Below are 20,048 nucleotides of genomic sequence, written 5' to 3'. Positions count from 1 at the left end.
CACACGATACTTTTCACAGAACTCGTTATAGGTATAAAAATTTCCATTGTCATTAACCAACTGACCAATGAAATAAATGTTGTTATCAAACCAATTCTGAAAAAAACAAGTCTTCTTCCCAATCTTTATATTATTATTGAAGAAAAGTGGTTCTGCTAATATTTCTTTGGAGGTTTCTAGATCTATTTTATATCGAAACTGTTCATAAACATTAAACACATCCTTCCAAAAACTATTACAATGTTGTTTACCACTATAAAGACTAGGACCACACACATCAATGTTGTCTACATCAGGATATAAAACAGTTGTTATAACTTTCCATTTGTGGACTGTAAACCTCAACTTTTTGTATCCAAGTCAATTTCAGGGCTAACATATAAGTCTTAACGTGAGGAACATCTAGGCCACCATCCTTAACACTTTTAACTACAACATTTCTACTTATCCGATCACGTTTTCGATTCCACACAAAGTCAAAAATCATAGTCTGTAAATCATTTACAAACTTGTCTGGAGGGTTTGGCAACAACATCCACAAGTATACAAGCTTGGACAATATTAAGGATTTCAAAACTGCTAAAGGGGTTATCAATGTTTTAGACCAAATCAAAAATAATCGTTTTACTGCTTGAAACTGCATATCAAAATTAATTTGTACACAATTCTTTAAATCACTCGTAAACCAAATACCCAATATTTTTAACTTTGGGGGGTTCCATTCATAACCAAGGTGTGGCATATACCTTACATCACTATTATGGGTCGGATTTAGATACCCAGTTTTTGAGTAGGTGTCTTTATCCGACCACCTCGCAGAGAATTCAAAACGCTTACAAAATCCCATTAAAATCATTGATTGTTTACGTTTATGACTCTTGAAAAATCGTATGAACACGGGAAGGTATCAGGATGTGTATTCATAATTCCCAGTGAATCTTGTTTTGATAAAGTAAAAGCAACCCCTCCATCCACTTCATGACAGGTGCGCGCGCTCTTGTCTTGCTAAACAGATAAATCGACACCAACATCGCAAGTGCGTAGATGGGTGGTGCTTGTCAGTGTTTGCGTGCATGTAAGCCTCAGTAAGCTTAATAATAGAGTGTTTCGCTCAACGAAAGTCACGAAGTTGTGTGTATGTGTGCGTTTGTGTGTGTGTGTGTGTGTGTGCGTGTGTCTGCCCACGCCGGGTGTAAGAGAAAATTGACAGAATCGTATTTAGCCTTTATCACATGTTCTTGATTCATTGTATAGATAGATCTAGGAACAAGCAATTTTGTTGGGATGACAGAAAAAGGTCAGAAGATATTTGATATTCATCCTCATCCAACTACACGCTCAAAACAAGCCGGAAAGAAACATTACGTTCACTGTCATTTTGTTCCGAGTAGATTTCGGTCGGATTTAGATACCCCCCGGTCGGATTTAGGTTCCCACACCTACCTCCAATGTTTACCGACAAACGCTTGTTTAATAACGGAAAGTAACGACACAGGCATCTAGGGGAAGGGCCCCTAATATGGACCACTTTTTGTTTATTGCTGATAACTAGCTTGTTTTCGTGCAAAGAAGTTTCATTTTGTGTTTGGTAGTCCTTCTTTCTTAGGTGAACCGTTAGGCCTAATTAGAGTAAAATAGCTTTGATACACATTCAGCAAAAATTAAATACAGAAAAAAATCACAAAGGGTCCATATTAGGAGCCTGGGCGCCTAATATGGACCAGTGAAGCGGCCTTCACGAATCACTGTAAAAAGCCCCCTATCTTTCAAAATAACATGATACAACTTAGTGTACAAGTCAGCCTGTTTCGGGTTGATGAGAGCATTATTTGAAGCACACCAGGAAACTAAAAAAGCTTATCAAAAACAGAGTGAAAATAAGTGAAATTATCAACTTCCACGAAAAGAAGACTTTTCGTTGCATTTTTTTTAAATCTCGAGGTCTAGTTATAGGTTATTACCAGCAAGCTTCTTAATGAATTGATGAAAATAGCCTTTAGCTTTTATTTTCTTCGATTTGTTGAAGGTGGTCCATATTAGGGGACTCGCACATACTTTGAGATTTTGCTATTATTTTTTGTTTGCAGTAAAAACTCGGGGTCAACACTGCTAAAATGTAACAAATACGGTTTTAGCTGTCATATATAGCCATTTCTGTTTGATAAAAGCTTTGGCTGTAGACAGAAACGAGTCCGTTTTAGGCGGCAAATTTAGAGCGAACGCTGCCAAAAGTGAAAAAAGAGAAAAAGCCTAACGGTTTTGAGATTTGTGTTTCTGCAACTGTTTTGACATGTGCAAGTTATCCAAAGAGGGTGAATACAGCGAATAACACTTTTTTGAGCGCTCTAGCGCCGTTAGTTGGTGGTGGTCCATATTAGGAGCCGGTCCATATTAGGAGCCCTTCCCCTATTTAAAACAAGAATTGCGTACGGAAAACGCCGGTCTTACCAGACAAGACATATTTGCTAAACTTTACGATTTAGAGCCTTGAGAATAAAACAATGATCTCAATCGGACGGAATTAGATACCCTTACCCTATGAGTTATGTACACTGGTGCACCTACCCCCACTATCCCTGTCTAGGCCGAGGTCTTGTCGGCAACGTAGCGGCTTTACGCATATATGCGCAGAGCCTACGGACACCGTAAGATGAAAACGTGGTGGGCATGACGCGAGCGTAGCAAAACTTGCGCCGCTACGTTCACCATAAAGTTACGACATTCCCCCCCCCCCCCCCCCCCCCCCTGTCGTAAACCTTTGCGCAGCACTCGTGTGGCGAAAAAACATGGCGGGCAGCACGTTATTTTTTCGGATGCTTTTGCGGCGGAACTTTAGCCGTCAACGGATGTTGCTGAACAGATCCTCATTGCTTGGCTTCTTTTTTCTAGCAAGGTGTGGATTTCAACTTCACTAAAATGTCCACCGCGGTGCTTTGGAGCTCCAGCTTCGACAACGTGATAAAGAACAAAACGAATACTATATTACGTAATCAAACACAATATCATGACGTAAAGTACACAAAAAGAAAGAATTCTCCGTATCGCCGAGACTAATAGACTTCCTTGAGGCTTTTGACGTCACTAGTTAGTCGCGACTTCACGGGATATACCCCTTCACTAAAAATAGTACAACTTTGCGCACAGCGTCAGCTCCTTACGTATTTCGTTACTCCGCAAACGACTAAGCAAGCGTCGTGACCACCAAGTTTGCGGAGCTACGGAATACGTAGGCTTTACGTGTTCGTAACTCCATGCGTAACCTAACTTATTTGCGCTACCAATCAATCAATCAATGAGGCTTATATCGCGCATATTCCGTGGGTACAGTTCTAGGCGCTCTGCAGTGATGCCGTGTGAGATGAAATTTTATACGGCCAGTAGATTGCAGCCATTTTGGCGCATATTTACCTTTCACGGCCTATTATTCCAAGTCACACGGGTATAGGTAGACAATTATTAACTGTGCCTAAGCAATTTTGCCAGGAAAGACCCTTTTGTCAATCGTGGGATCTTTAACGTGCACACCCAATGTAGTGTACACGTCAAGACCTCGGCCAAAGCATTGTGAGTTGTGTTTTTTTTTATATAGAGCACCAGACTGCCATTTCCCCGCTATCCCTAGTCTGCTGTACTGACTTGTATCAAGGGTTTGTTATGAACATGCAATGTGTATCATCTAGTGCAGCGGAGTTCAACCGCGGCCTGAGCTTCCCCAGCATTTCGGGAGTGGGCCCCAACGGTGCCATCATCCACTACCAGCCCGCCAACGACACAGACCGCCCCATCACCACAACCGAGACCTACCTTCTCGACTCCGGAGGACAGTACTTGTAAGTGCACTCATGCGTGTGTTTGTGTGTGCGTGCGTGCATGCGTGCGTGTGTGAGTGTGTGTGTGTGATTGCTTGTCATAACGTGACTAAATGTAAAAAGACTGGATCCTAACTAAAAACCGAACTGGTCGTAATAACGCAAAATTTATTGTTCTCTGCTGTTTATAACCGGAAGTCGCTATCGTTCATGGGACAGGCAACTCCCGTAACTTCACCAGAATGAAGCCCTTTTTGTTGTCATTAGTTACATGCCCGATTGAACAACGTGAACAGCGAAAGCAGACGCAAGAGAGCAAACTCCATCCTGCACTTCAGTGATAAGTTCGCGTACCTAAAAAACTAACCGTTCGCATTTATCACAGACTAGATGAATACCCGCTTCGCCGGGAAGAAGTAAAGCCGGGGAGAAGGAGGCATGTCCAGACGGTCCAAAATTCAAACATTGGGCCAAAAAGCTGTACAAGCTTGGGATGGTCGGCTCGCAGAATATAATATTTTGCAAGAAGTCGGGTTGTCCGGTTGTCGCATGTGAGGAGATTTTCCAAACAATCTCCACATGCCACACTAACGTTGGCCATTCTGGCCGAGACAAGACCTGGGCAGAAGTCAAAAGCAACTACGCCGGAATCAAATGGGATGTAATTGCCTTTTTGCTCAAGACCTGCACTAGTTGCTGCCAAAGGCAAGCAGTGAAGAGTCTACCTGTCGATGATCAACCTGTCGTTCCTTCTTCGAGTTCAGATCGACCTAATTGACTTTAGAAGCCGACCAGACAATGAGTACAAGTGGATTCTGCACGCCCGAGATTGCTTCTCCAAGTACAGCTGGGCATACGCCTTTAAGTCTAAGAGGGCTGCTGAGGTTGCAAGTCATCTCTTCGACCAGTTCTGCAGTTTTGGACCTCCGAGTTAAGGATCACTTTTTTACAAGCACGCCACACAAAACAGACAAGACCGAATTCTTTCATTTTTTAAAAATTATATAATTGAACAACCAAGGAGTAATGACAAACAAAGCAAAGATCGAACGCGGCAGCGACAATTTAGCTAGAGTGTGTCAAACGTGACAACCCTCGAAAATGGAATTCACAACAATGTGAATCAGTGTCAATAACGCGTGTGCCAGGCATTCAACACATCGTTGGCGCATGGAGTGGATCAGGTTGCATATGAATGCTCTGGGAACTCCATTCCACTCCTGCTGGAGCCATTTGAGCAGTTGACCCAGATTGGCAGGAGGAGGGTGATGTTGCTGTACCCGACGACAAAGCTCGTCCCACATGTGCTCTATGGGGTTCAGGTCCGGGCTGTTGGCTGGCCACAGCATCCTGTTGACCCTGGCCTGCTGGATGAAGGTGTTTACAGCTGCAGAGCGATGGGGAGGTGCGTTGTCATCCTGAAGAATCGCACGAGGGCCGATCACTTGGAGGGCTGGAACGACAAGGGGTTGCAGGATCTCATTCTGGTAGCGGACACCGGTCAAGTTGCCCACTACATGGTACAGAGGTGTCCTTAGACGTGTGCTGATCCCTCCCCAGACCATCACAGAGCCTCCCCGCCAAAACGCTGTCGTTCCAGAACAGCGCCTTCTGCGAAGCGCCTCCACATTCGGATATACCGGATGCGACCATCAGCAGGTTCCAAGCAAAAGCGGGACTCATCTGTAAACAACACCTGAGCACACTGCTGACGTTGCCACCTCACATGTTGAGTGCACCAGGCTCGGCGAGCTGCTTGGTGATTAGCAGTCAGGACTGGACGCCTTGCACGCAAGCCAAAGTTGTGTAAGCGGTTTCGGATCGTCTGACCACTAACAACAGTGTTGGTGGTAGCTTGTAGGCGTTGCCTAATGTTGTTTTCCGTAGCCATTCTTTGTTGCATTGCCTGCCTCTGAATGAAGCGATCCTCTCTTTGTGTGGTGACTCTGGGCCGACCAGTGCCCGTATGCTTATGGGGGAAGTTCGCGAAAACTCCCGAAGTTTTGAGTGACATCGGAAGAACTTGCCTCACTTTCGTATGCATGGGCCGGAAGAAAGGCTTACTTCGAAACAAAGCGAGGAAGTAATTGATGGTAGTTTGCGACAACTTCCTACGTTTTGAGCGACATCGGAAGTACATCCTCAATTTCGCATGCATGGGACGGAAAAAGTGCTTACTTTTGAAGCAAGCGAGGAAGTAAGTGAGGGTAATTGTACTACAGCGAAACCCAGGAGTAAACACGCTGCTTCCAATGTTTCTCAGTGCAAAATAGCAGGGCTTTTCTTCGGTTTTTCATATAAAACCGATCTAACGCAAATGAAAGTCCCAAAGAGAGAAAATAGAAAGAAAAGTCGTATCTCGTGCGTGCATTTCGTGTAAATTTCCCTGAATACAAACCTGAGTTGCCAGCTTTGACTTTTGTTCCTTCTGGGTCACTGGCCAACACTCTTAAAATGTCATCCCCGCTTATAGGAGGGGGTGTTTCTATGTAAATGGGCGTCTTTGTGTGCATGTGTGAGAGTGTGTTTGTGTGAGAGTGTGCGTGTGCGTGTGTGGGTGTGTGTGCGTGCGTGCGTGCGTGCGTGCGTGTGTAGGTGTGCGTCTGTTTATTCATTCATTCGTTTGCAGTGCACGCGCGCACATGTGTGTGTGGGGGGGGAGGGGGTGTGTTTGTGTGTGTGTGTGTGTGCGTGTGTGTGTGTGCGTGCGTGTGCGTGTGTGTGAAAGTGTTAGTATGTATTTGTGCGAGTGCTTGCATGCCTGCCTGTGCGTGCGTGCGTGCGGGTATAATTGTGCGTTTGTTTGTGTGCGCGTGCGTGCGTGTGTGTGTGTGTGTGTGTATGTGCGTGTGTGTGAGTGTGTGTTCGACGGTGTGTGTGTGTGTGTGTGTGTTCGACGGTGTGTGTGTGTGTGTTCGACGGTGTGTGTGTGTGTGGACCCCCACCCCCCCACCCCACACTATTATGAGCTGATTATTTGCGCCTCGATATTTTATTTATTTTCTTACATTTTATGTTGTTTGTTGTGATTCACCACACCCGAGTTTCTCGAAATTGAGATAATAAAGTGTTCTATGTCTAATTAGCACACATGCACACACGCGCGTAGGATAAACAAATCCAATCTTGACTTTCAACTTTACATATTAAACATACATCCTGTTCACAATTAACGAGGACAAACATAATTTACTAACACCTAAGTACAACAATTTATCTTTTGTAAAAATTTGGACACACATTTTCCCAATTAATATGAAAGTTACTGAACTTATCTTCTTTTCACTACACCTAATCTTGATTCCCCAACAAACTTGAGTTCTGCCTTTTTAAATTGACCAGTAGCCCAAAACTTTCGCTCTAACCAAACACAAACATTAAAAAAAAATTAAAAAAAAGAGGTTTAACATAACCGACTTCGCTACCACATAAACAAAAAAAGTTTTATTCTCCCCAACATTCTGGTCAACAAAATCATTATTACAGAGTCATTCAATTTCAAGACAATCATCACAGCTTTGAACAGACCATTTCGCTCAACCAGTCAAAAACAACAACTATAGTAAAAGCTGCAGCGCGATCAACGTTCGCCCATTTACGAACTCGCGATGAGATTTATTTCTTCTGGTCGCCAAGCCTACCGTTTACAAACGCATGCGCACTAATTGGGATTCCCCCAATTTCCTCGACCTTGACCTCAGGACTCTCGAAGCCACTACTTCGGCGTTCAAGTTAGCTCGTGCATACCGAGTAGCTGGCAACTTTGTTTCCAAAGTTCCCACTTTCAAAGTTAATTTCATCATTTATACGACGATATCGCATCTTAAAGGTCCTTACCCATCTAAAAGAAACCTCCAACGCATGCTACAATTGCCTGACATTCTGGTTTTAAAGGCAGCTCATTGGAAAATGAGCTCAGACACAATATTGAAGACGTGAAATGCGTCAATCGAGCAACTGTCGTAGCTTGGCTGTCGCTACCTTGCACATAGACACGAACTGTGACATTCTTGTTTAATTTAGGTGAAAAGCTTGAAACAGAGGGGCTTAAAACCGACAGTACGATCATTTACTGACCGAAAACACCGTGCTCGAGTCATTCGGCGAAGGTGGTGAGCTTTCAAACTACCACGACTGAATAACTGATAAGACATCTTTGCATAGAGCTTTTTCTAGACGAGTAGCATAGTGCAGTGGTTACGGATTCGGAATTTCAATCCGACGCTCTGGGTTCAAGTGCTGCTGGGAGCTAAGTTTTTTTTTTTTTTTTAATTAACCTTTTTCTTAATAGACCTCAATTGCATTCAGACTGCAACAACCGGTTTTTGCCTCTGTGTTAATTTTTTTTTTAAACGCGTAAAGAAACTCCTATGCTTTAAAAAAAAAATCGAATCTTGATTTTTAACTGTACATAACCATGCATGCATCGCCATCGTAATCAAAAATTAACGAGGGAAAACAAATTAAAACACCGATGAACAGTATTGTCTTTTCTAAACTTCTTGACATATATTGTGTGTAAAAAATGTCTGTTTGTCTGTCTGTCTGTAAAAAAATTCCATTTCAAACGGCAGAAATTAATATGTAAGCGCCTAAGGCTATAAAAATGATCACATAATAATATGATAGAAATGATCACAATAATAATAATAATAATTTCCCCAATAAATAAGGAACAAGTCACAGGGGCGGATTAGTTGCTTTGTAATGGGGGGTGCACTTTGAATCGAAAGTGAATGTGATGGGCGCAAAGCGCCCGAATTTGCTAGGGGGGTCCGAGGGCATGCCCCCCCGGAAAAAATGTTGGCCCAAAGAAGCAAAATGGTGCCATCTGGTGCCATTTGAACTTAGAAATGGTCATAGAATCAGCTTTCCAATTTTTTTGTTTTTTTGTGCTGCACCTGCACCCTGTGCACCCCCCCCCCCCCCTCGTCCGCCCCTGCAGTCACTAAACTTAGTTATTTACGGTCTTCTGCATAATGTTCTTCCTTTTAAACTTTACCAGTAACCCAAAGTTTCTCTATAACCAATCTATGTTTGTCCAACAGTTTTACCGATATAAAATTATTAAACACAAGATCAACATACAGTAATTGTTGTACTTATTGTGAGAACGAAATTGATTATACTTATTTTTTTATTTTTTTTGTGCCCCAAAATTATGTTCACTTGAAAATGCGTTGAGGATAAAGTGATTTGTAAATATAATATGATTATTAAAAATTACCGTAAAGGAAGTTTTTTGGGCGTGTTTAAAATACATTTAGAAATAGTATTGTTAACGATATAGGTACATTTAAAGTAGAACAAGAGGCGAAGCCTTCAAGGCTCCCGTAAGAAATCAACAAACAGTAACACAAACTCATCCGCCACACACACACACACACACACTCACACACACGCACACACACACACAGTTAAAACTAACGCATCATATCAACTCCATGTATAATTTTCAAAAGAAGGCAAACAGATAAAATGACTGTGTATTTGTTGTTGGTGCAGTTGTCCTTGAATGAGATCTTGTGCAATCCTCACACACACACACACACACACACACACACACACACACACACACACACACACACAGGCACTGTGTTCATTTGCAAATCTACCATCAGCTTATCTGTCTTTTGCACTGCAGACACTAAGCAATAGGTACCTGCCATGTGGCCACTTTTTCCACTGCTGTCCTCAGTCCCATACTTTTCATCAAGACTTGTCACCATGCCGAGTGGATCTAAATTCGGAAGTCTTCATGTGGCTGAGGCATATCTGACATAGCGTCGATCTTGTAGGTTAACCTCCTTTCTGAAACAAATGGCAAAATTCGATTAGTTATGATGACTACAACCTACACAAATATAAACAGTGTTTTGAAACAGAATAGTCAGGTTATACAAGCCACTTTACCGATGCAGCATGGTAACCCTACAATATGCGAAACATGTCAACTGACTGCAGTGCTCAGCCTGGTTCTTAAAATAATTCTGACGGTCAACACAACCAACACACTATTCACATTCCATTTTAAGGAGCAACGGAGGTACTCTCTGAGGGTCTTGTTTAAATGATAACGATCAACTCAGGAGGGAAAAAACAAGAGAGGAAAAAAGAAACCACATCAACCGCAGAAAAATACAGAATCACTGTGGTACCATTAGGCCTATTTACAAACAAATGCCACAGCAAGCTTTCTTTGGACGACTGTCGTTGTCTCAAAACTCACATTCTACCTTCTGTCCGAAAGAATCTAATCTTACGTTGTACTGCCTTGAAAGAAAATGCCAACAAAGACAAGAAAGCTGTTGCAAGGTAAGCTTACCAAACGTTACATAGCGAATCATGATAGTGCGTAAACAGCAAACAGTACAATCAAAGAGAGAATCGAGTCTGGAATGAAACGCGATACAGATCTAGCATTCAAAAACTGTCTTTCAAGTTCAAGAAAGTTGTTGCAAGGTAAGACTTACTAAATTGTACAGACAAAACCATGACAGTGCATGTTTAGAATCTGAGGAAAAAATCGTGATCATTTTGACTTTGAGAACAGATTCATTCCGTTTCCTTATATCTGCATGTTCAAGTAAATGATGGACAGTTTTTTTTCGGGCAGAGTAAACTTAACTTGAGACTCTACTGCAAGTCTTGAAATTCACATAAATCGAACCACGAACAATTAAAGACATCCAAACATTACAGGCACTTTAGATCAACTCATTTCACTAGAGGTGACTGCCTAGCACTGTGTTTGACATCCGTGTCTGCTGAAATAAAAAGAAATTAAAACAAAACAGATTAACAGTAGGTGACACGTTATCAGAGTGGGAGACACTAGATCTGTCTCTGTACTTACCGGGATACGGCTGCCAGATCGACACTGCGCTTTCGACAGCTCTTCCTCGCTTTCGACAGCTCTTCCTCGCGTGGACATTGGAAAAACGCTGTGCAGATCAAATTGTAGGAAATCTCCCTTTGGTAGCCTATACGTAGCTTCTTTGTTTACTTTTCTGGAGCTTAGAAACCGAACAACATGAAATCGTCTTCCCCGAATCGGCGAATGCAGAAGTGAGAACTGGAGAAGTGAATCTATACCACAATCCTTCGCGCGACCCCTGACCTGGTCTTGACACCTGACCTGGTCTACATACCACACACCACAGAAACCAGTCAACTGCTTGTACCCCTTCAAAACCCCCCACCACCCGTTTTCTTTGGATACACGCATTAACTACACACATGCCGACACAATGTTGATCATTGCTTCAATATTTTGAAGATGGTGCTTGAAAAATAACCAGGTGAAATGAGTATTTCGGTGTTTAGTCAAATGTTAAAGTTTCTACCACAGACATACACACGCACACACGCACACACGCACACACGCACACACACACACACACACACACACACACACACACACACACACAGACAGACAAAGTTACGATCGCATAGGCTACACTTACGTGAGCCAAAAATTAATATAAAAAGCAGAAAAAAAGAAAAGAAAAAAAGATCAATGAAGAGGGATACTTCCCGCAACAACAAAAAAACAAAAAAAAAACAAAAAAGGGTTGAAGCAAGCAGCTGAGATAAAAAAAAAAATTTAAAAAAAAGAAGTTCAACATAATCATTTACTCTTCTCCTAACATTCAAGCCAACAAAGTCACTTTGTCAAGACAATCATCACAGGTTTGAACCGACCCTTTTGTTTAACCATTCAAAAAACAACAGCAATAACGCTGTTAGTACTACAGCGCGCTCAACGTTCGCCTTTTTGAACTCGCGATGAGATTTGTTTCTTCTGGTGGCAAGCTTACCGTTAACAAATGCATGCGTACTAGTTAGGATTCCCCCAATTTTCGCGACCTTGACCGAAGTCACCACTTCGGCGTTCATGCATAGTGAACAGTTGGAAAGTTAAACTTCGGGAGTTCCCACTTCCGAAAGAGGCCTCTACTTCCAGTGTTGCTGACTTCCTCCTCATGCATACGGGCCCAGAACGTTGTTGCTCCTGCACTCTTCCAATTGCGTGGAATCTCTGTTTTAGTCTGATGATGACAGAGGCAGCCACTGCAAGCCTCTGGGCCACTTGCCTGGCAGCAACACCGTCTTGTAGCCATCCTATTGCCCTTCCTCTATCGAAATCGCTCAGTTTTCTTCGTGGGGGCATGTTGCTACTGTGCATAATTGTGTCAGCGTGTAAACCTTTAAACACAAGCTGGTGAGCGATGTTCATAGCCAGGACCCTGTTGTAGCACGTGCATCACAACCTTTTGCCCTGGCATGCGTTCCGCAAATTTCATGGGGCTATAAAAAACACCCTTTTTCTTCCAAAATGCAGACGCTTTTGAGAAGTCCCACAAAGGGAAATAACTCTGCCTGCCAAACAAAATTCTAGGTCAAGACTCATTGTTCATTTGTTAATTCAAACACATTAATTTTTTAATTATTATGTCGATGTTTAATTTTTTGGCAATTTTTTATAATTAGATCTGTTTTTTCAACCGATCCTTAATTTTTTTTTTTTTTTTTTTTTGTTGACCGGCACGGTTAGCCTAGTGGTAAGGCGTCCGCCCCGTGATCGGGAGGTCGTGGGTTCGAACCCCGGCCGGGTCATACCTAAGACTTTAAAATTGGCAATCTAGTGGCTGCTCCGCCTGGCGTCTGGCATTATGGGGTTAGTGCTAGGACTGGTTGGTCCGGTGACTGGGTGAGACATGAAGCCTGTGCTGCGACTTCTGTCTCGTGTGTGGCGCACGTTATATGTCAAAGCAGCACCGCCCTGATATGGCCCTTCGTGGTCGGCTGGGCGTTAAGCAAACAAATAAACAATAAACAAAAAAACTTTTTTTGAAGAGTGTACTGTCTTGGTGAAAAATGAAGTGCGGTCAGTTTCATTCTGTGAGTTCGACAGATTGACAAAATGTAGTAATTTCGCCTTAAGCGACTTGTTTATTATTATTCTCTTCAAGCCCCTCCGTCTTTAAAATCGAACCAAAATGCGCCGCTGTACATTTCCTTCTGTAATTTGACTATTGAATGACGTCATCAAACCTTCGTTGCCTGAGCTTGAATGACGGCGCCGGTGTAACACGAGGAAATTACTCCCACGAAATGTTTACTCCCGAGTAACTTTTGCTCTCCTTACGAAAAAATTACTCCCCCATAACACTAGCAAATTACTCCCCACGACAGGTGTACTCCGAACAAAAATTTCGTACGAACATTTTACTCCCCATTCACGAAATAATTACTCCCCCCTAGCACGAGGAAATTACTCCCCACGACAGGTGTACTCCCAGTAAAAATTTAAAATGTATCACTGATATCACTCACATTAAAAAAAAAACACAGTTCGACAACCAGAGTTTCCCCCCTTAAATGTTTTTTTATTTTTCTCAAAAATACTCTGTTTTTGAGTTTTATTTTGTTAATGTTTGGTAAAACATAATATGAAATTGTTGTCCTAGTTTAGCGAGTGTACATGTATCGTTTGAATCGCATTTCGTAACTTATATTAAGAAAATAACGAAGGCGTTTCTAATCAATACGTTGTAGAAAGGCGACGAATCGTGTTAGCAGAATGTATATTATTTTTGCAAGCAAACTTGTAAGTCAGCTTAAACTACACTCTTTTCATGGAATACACACTGTATTCACCTCATTTGATTCGTCGTAAATGAAGCTCGAACAGTTTTGACTAAACATTTTCAACTAGACTTGGACATTCAGACGAGGGTTGTGACGTATATGTCACGGTAGAGACGAAGATCTGGTAGAAACGACGTTTCTACCGGTAGAGACGAGGATCGTCGTTTCTACCGGTAGAAACGACGATCCTCGTTTCTACCAGTAGAAACGACGTTTCTACCAGTAGAGACGACGATTGGAGTTTCTACCGGTAGAAACGAAGAAATAATACACAAGAGTTTTTAAAACAGATGGTTGCGAGTTGAAAGCGAGAGAAACTTTGATCTTGTCATCAGTAAAACCGCTGGTAAAAGTCACCTCACATAGCACAACTAATACACAAGAGTCCTTAAAACAGCTGGTAAAAGTCACCTCACATAGCACAAATAATACACAAGTCTTTAAAGCAGCTGGTAAAAGTCACCTCACATAGCACAAATAATACACAAGTCTTTAAAACAGCTGGTAAAAGTCACCTCACATAGCACAAATAATACACAAGTCTTTAAAACAGCTGGTAAAAGTCAACTCATATAGCAAAAATAATACACAAGGGAACTCTCTCCCTCCCTCCCCCCCCCCCCCCCCCATAAAAGGCTTGCTCATCACTAGACTGTTTGGAACTGCATTTAGTGCACTAGAAGAATTGTCAGAAGAGGGGTACACTCACCCACCAGAGTGATTGTCTTTGTTCAGACACGATCGGGTGGATTTAGGGTGACATTTTGTAGAGCAGGGTAGCCTACTGCTGCTCGCTTGCACTTGCATTTAGCGGTGTTACATTGGGTCTTCCTTGCACACTACGGGCACACTTGCTTTTTTGCAATACAATATGATTTGGCCACCGATTCTCTGCAGTTTGAAGTGCCATTCCCACACTTCTCGCCCTTATCCAACGGCAAGGCTGATATAGCCTGTGTGTACTTGTCTTGTGTTATCGTAAACGAGTCTCTTTTTGTTGAATCAATGTGAAGCCTTAACAATTTGTAGAACTCTTCTTTTTGTTCCATTGTCAACAATCTTTAGCAAATAGCAAAATAGCTGGCTATAAGAATATTGAAGGTCTGTGGAATACTGTTTTCGGAAGTCAAACTAACAGAGATATTTCACGAATTGTGTTCACTCTGAAGGAAAAAAAAGTTGTGATTGCTGTCTTCGTCTGGTCAGTGAAGGCAGTTGTAGTAGCTAGTGGGTGAACAATATTTGCTGACATTCTCAATACATTTCCCACAAATGCACGTGCTCTGTAAACAACGTTAAAAATGAGTTCATTCCGGTAAGATAGAATTGTGTTCATAATTGACAAAATCACCTACATTGCACACACACACACAAACGTTTTATTCCGATCGTCGTTTCTACCGGTAGAAACTCCGATCGTCGTCTCTACTGGTAGAAACGTCGTTTCTACCGGTAGAAACTCCGATCCTCGTCTCTACCGGTAGAAACGACGTTTCTACCAGATCTTCGTCTCTACCGTGACATATACATGTGAGAGAGAAAGTGTGTGTGTGTGTGTGAGCATGCGTGTGTGAGTGTGAGTGTGTGTGGTGTGTGTGTGTGTGTGTGGTGTGTGTGTGTGGTGTGTGTGTGTGTCAGTGTGCATGTGTGTGTGTGTGTTTGGAGCAATTTCCGAAAAAGTACTTGGCAGATCTTCATGAAACTTTTTTCGAGGTAACATCTCCAGACTCGATGATCCGTGTTTTTTCAAAACTGTTCGGGCGACACTGTCACGACCTCATTTTTTAAACAAACAAACAAACAAGCAATCAAACAAACAAACAAACAAACAAACAAACAAACAAACAACAGATCTAACAACAAGTTGAGAAAGAACAGGTCAAGCACACACAAAACCACCCACCCAAACAAACAATTGTCTATTTAGCCTATTCCAAGAATAACATGAGGAGTAACTTACTCTGACAGTAAAATAATCGTGGAGTAAAATGTTGGTACATGTACAGGGAGTACTTTTTTCGTACGTCGGACAAAAGGAAAGTACTCCACAAAGTTTTTACTCAGGAGTAAAAATCTAGTTACGAGAAGTAAACATTTCGTGGATGGAGTATTGTTTTCGTTCCTTGGGGAGTTCTTTTCTCGTACGACAGGTGTACACAGAGTAAAAAATTCGTACTAAATCTTTACTCCGGAGTCAATTGTATTACACCGGCCATCTTGTTTAGCATAGGTGACCTAAATGTGCAATGGATTTGTCACCGGCGTCCGCTGTCCATCCATCCGCCCAGTCATTTCTTGTAATGACTTAACTTAAAATCTGTCGCCCAAAACAAATAACGGTTTTGGATGTGACGAAAAAAAAGAACAGGGCCGGAGTGCTATAATGCTGCTGATTTTTCTGATCTCAGTGTATGCAGATCTACAGATGTTCGTGATGTGCTTGTCCATGGAGAGGGTGTCTGTGAAGGTCACTCCAAGGTTTCTAGCAGAGGATGAGAGTTTGATGTCAGAGTTGCCTACAGAGATAGAAGAAGGAACAGAAGGAGGGAGAGGCTTGTTTTTAGGGTGGATGAGGAGGACTTCAGTTTTGTCATCATTTAGTTTTAGTTTGTTGCAGGTCATCCAGCGCTTGACGTCGTCGACACAGTCCTGCACGCGGCGGATGGTGGAATCGAGTCGATCCGGGGGGCAAGAGCCCCGGAGTTGTGTGTCATCTGCAAAGGTTTGACTGGAAACCGAGTGGTGGCTGATGAGAGTTGATAGAGGTTTGGTGTAGAGGATGAAAAGGACTTGCCCGAGGACAGATCCTTGAGGAACTCCTAGTGAAAGGGTGGAAGTTTTGGAAGTGTGGCTGCCTGCTGAGACTGTCTGTGTTCTGTCTGAGAGATAGGATTGAAACCAGGTGAGTGCTGTGCCGGAAAGTCCGAAAGAGAGATGGAGGCGGTCAAGAAGGATCTGATGGTCTATTGTGTCGAAAGCTGCTGAGAGGTCGAGTAGGGTGAGAATGGAGAGATTACCACCATCCATCGCGCGCAGGAGGTCATTCATGACACGAACAAGCGCTGTCTCGGTGCTGTGACCTGCTCGGTAGGCGGACTGTGTGGTAGGAAAGAGGTTGTGAGAGTGAAGATAGTCGGAGAGTTGAGAAAGAACAAGTTTTTCAGTGATCTTGGAGAGGAAGGGAGGTTGCTGACAGGACGGTAGTTTTTCAGGGTGTTCGGATCAAGGGACGGTTTCTTGAGAAGGGGGAGGACAATGGACTGTTTGAATGTGGGTGGAAAGGTGCCAGAGAGAAGAGAAGAGTTGATGATAGAAGTGATAACAGGTAGAAGGTCATCTAGGCATTCTACAAGCAGTGGGACGGGGATGGGGTCAAGGGCACATGTTTTGGGAGCGCACTTGGTGATGACACCCTTCACCTCATGCTCGGTCACGGGTCTGAATCCAACAAAGGATGACGCCGTCTGTTCCACGTCATCCGTGAACGGCGAGGATGGTGTAGGAGTCGCGCTGTCCAGCTCCTCTCTGATCTTCTGAACCTTGCTCGAGAAAAAGTCAGAGAAGGCGTCAGAAAGATCTTCGGTGGGAATGTCTGTGGGGAGGGTGGAGTCCTTACTCTTCCCAAGGAGACGGTTGCTGGTGCTGAACAGAGCCTTGGTCGACGCACTGGACTCAATCTTAGAGCTCCAGTAGTCTTCCTTGGCCCGCTGAACAAGCTGAGCAACCGCTTCCTTCGCGGTCCAGAATATCTGCTCGTCAACTGTCAGTTTGGATTTCTGCCAGCGTCTCTCTGCGCGCCGACGATCGCGTTTGGCCTGACGGAGCTGGCCGCTGATGGCAGAGTACCACGGAGATGTGCGACCTGATGGCACACGCCGCTCCGTAGCTGGGGCGTGCTTGTCTAGCAGTCGACGAAGGCCGTCCTCCAGCTGCTGGGCAGTGACGTCAGAGCCCAGCTCCTGCAGCATCGCCGTGATGTCAGCTTTGAAGGCGTCTCTGTCTATGGCCCTGACGTCACGCACAGTCCTGTAGACAGGTTGTCGTTGGGGCCTGGCCACGTTGAGGGTGCAGAGGACTGCCGCATGATCAGACGAGATCATGTGGTTGACGGCACAAGAGTTCACCAGCAGGTCGTCCTCTCGATACACAGCCCAGTCGATGATGTGGCCACTTCTGTAGTAGGTGGGCTCCTGCACACCCTGAACGAAACTGAACCTGTTCAGGATGTCCAGCACTTTGCTGGTAAGGGGGTGAGTGGGGACGTCATAGTGGACGTTCAAGTCCCCCACGATGATGGACTTGCCACGCAGGAGGTTGCAGAAGTCGAAGAGGTCAGGGAGCTCTGTGAGGAAGGTAGAGTCGAGGAGTTTGTTCTTTTTGCTGGGGGGAGGGCGGTAGAGGCAGAACATGTGGATGTGGTGGGGCGCAGCGAGGGTGAACTGGAGGAGTTCTAGGGTAGTGTGGGCAGGGGAAGGTGGCGTTCAAGGTCACAGGGAGGTGGTCGCGGTAGAGGACAGCCAGGCCGCCACCACGTGTAGCTCGAGGGAAGGACTTGAGCTTGGGGGTGTGAGATCTGCGCACTTGGCCTCGTCACCAGCAGACCGCAGCCATGTCTCTGTCAGGAAAAGCACATCGATGCGCTCGTCCTTTACGAACTCCACAATCTTGGTGCGCTTCTCCTTGCAGTTTGCTCCCACCGACTGACAGTTGAACTGACCGACTCGTAACAGATCGTCCTGCTTCCTGTGGCCATTTATGACGATGACATTGCCTTTCTGGGAGTGACCAGAATCCACTAAATGTGGAGGAGAAGTGTTCTTTGATTTGACTGGGTCAACAATGACGTCATTTTGCGATTTGTTGGCCTATATGTACCTCCGTCGCCATAAGTTGAAATGTTACTTGTGAGAATTTACAACGATTGGAAAACCAACGAAAGAAAAAAATATCCAATAAGTCTCATATGCGTGACGTCACATCAGGAAAAATTGGGCATTGTGGCAAAATCACTGGTTCGCGTTTGTTACATGGTTGTGTTTCTATTTGAATCATTGTAACGTGTCTTTCCGATATGGCTGATAACACGGTGTGTCAACTGATTCCGTTCATACACCGGATGTTTCCGTTCGTACGCAGGATGTTTCCGTTCATACAGCCTCATTTTTGGCATTTGATTGGGGAAAAAACGTTGCGGTAAGTAGTGTGGGCAGCGCACTTTAGTGATATTGCAAGAATTAGGTAGCTAATTGGTTGGACTATGTGTACGATAAGTACCAAGGAGCTTGTAATCCTCATGATAAAACACGCGGGCCAAACGTGGCAGAATTGCCTAATTTTTTTAACATTTTCTTGTTTTTCTCGCTCTGTTATCAAATCTGACCCCTGATTTACACATGGTCACCAAAACCATTGCCTGTTACGACATTTCGCTTGAACAGAAGTTTATAGAAACCCATGGCTTTTGTACAATCACTTGTCTTTTGAAAACATGCCGATTCCGTTCATTCGCCATGATTCCGTTCGTACAATAGTGCATATTTCCGTTCGTACAAAAAAGCGTTTCCGTTCGTACACATTCGTTAGATCAGGCAGAAACAGGCCCCCACTTTAAGTTATGTGTGTTCCAATGGTCGTCATATAGCATTGAGTACGCCTACGAGTGATATTGGACCTATGTGAACCATAAGACGTATTGAATTTGCATCAAACATGTTTTGACAAAAACAGGTGTCCGTTCGTACCCCTTTCATCAAATTGTTTCCGTTCGTACGCGTTATATGACGTTCGTGATTTTGGTTGATGCAAATTCGATACGTCTTATGGTTCAGTGCGCAGCCAACACGACTTACCGCCACGTTTTTTTCCAAGCAAGTGCCACAAATGAGGCTGTATGAACGGAAACAACCTGCGTACGAACGGAAACATCCGGTGTATGAACGGAATCAGTTGACACACCGTGGATAACACCAAATAACATGACGTTTTTTGTGGGCTAAAATCACATGTGTTTCTCACTTTACATCAACATTTTTCTTAATCATTCAGCCGATTTTTACACTGAACAAGTGTACACAATGCCGAGCAGGGTACGTCGGGGAAGGTTAAGGCAGCTGGCCCTAGAAAAGTTGAAATCTCTATCATATCACTCCCCTACGACCAAACATGGCTATGGGACTACCTTTACTTAACTTAACGTTTTATTGGTTTCGCTGTTACTTCATAATTTATTGAGAATAATATTCTTGAAATCCTAAAAAAAATCTCAACATGTTGCATACGGGAAAAAGACTCATTCACCTACATTCAAGATAAACTGTCTTTGCTGTCGCAGGGATGGCACAACTGATGTGACCCGTACCATGCACTATGGCCAGCCCTCCGCCTATGTCATTGTTAGTATGTAAATGTGCTTGAGCCGATTGTGCGTGCGTGCGTGTGTGTGTATGGGTTTATCGCAATACTGATTATGTTTTCCATTCTTAAAGCTTGAATGCCACCATTGTGTGTTTTACACATTAGTCATTTCAGTACATTTACGGCTGTGTTTGGTTGGGAGAGAGAGTGTCAGTAAAATCTCGTTGTGTG

The 20,048-nt window shown here is 43.6% G+C and overlaps 1 protein-coding gene across 2 annotated transcripts in view; it reads left to right on the top strand.

Moving 5' to 3' along the window:
* The window catches only part of LOC138960787 (xaa-Pro aminopeptidase 1-like), a 197,196-nt gene that overhangs the window by 168,368 nt on the left and 8,780 nt on the right, over positions 1–20,048 (top strand). For both annotated transcript variants that reach the window (XM_070332438.1, XM_070332437.1), the window contains exons 15-16: positions 3,681–3,830; positions 19,795–19,855. In XM_070332438.1, the coding sequence (XP_070188539.1) occupies positions 3,681–3,830; positions 19,795–19,855 (211 nt within the window). The remainder of the gene's footprint in view (positions 1–3,680; positions 3,831–19,794; positions 19,856–20,048) is intronic.

Source organism: Littorina saxatilis, linkage group LG3 (genome assembly GCF_037325665.1).
Source record: "Littorina saxatilis isolate snail1 linkage group LG3, US_GU_Lsax_2.0, whole genome shotgun sequence".
NCBI classification, from domain to species: Eukaryota; Metazoa; Mollusca; class Gastropoda; order Littorinimorpha; family Littorinidae; genus Littorina; species Littorina saxatilis.
Note: the sequence above shows the minus strand (reverse complement) of the source record. Positions and strands in the feature narration are given on the sequence as shown.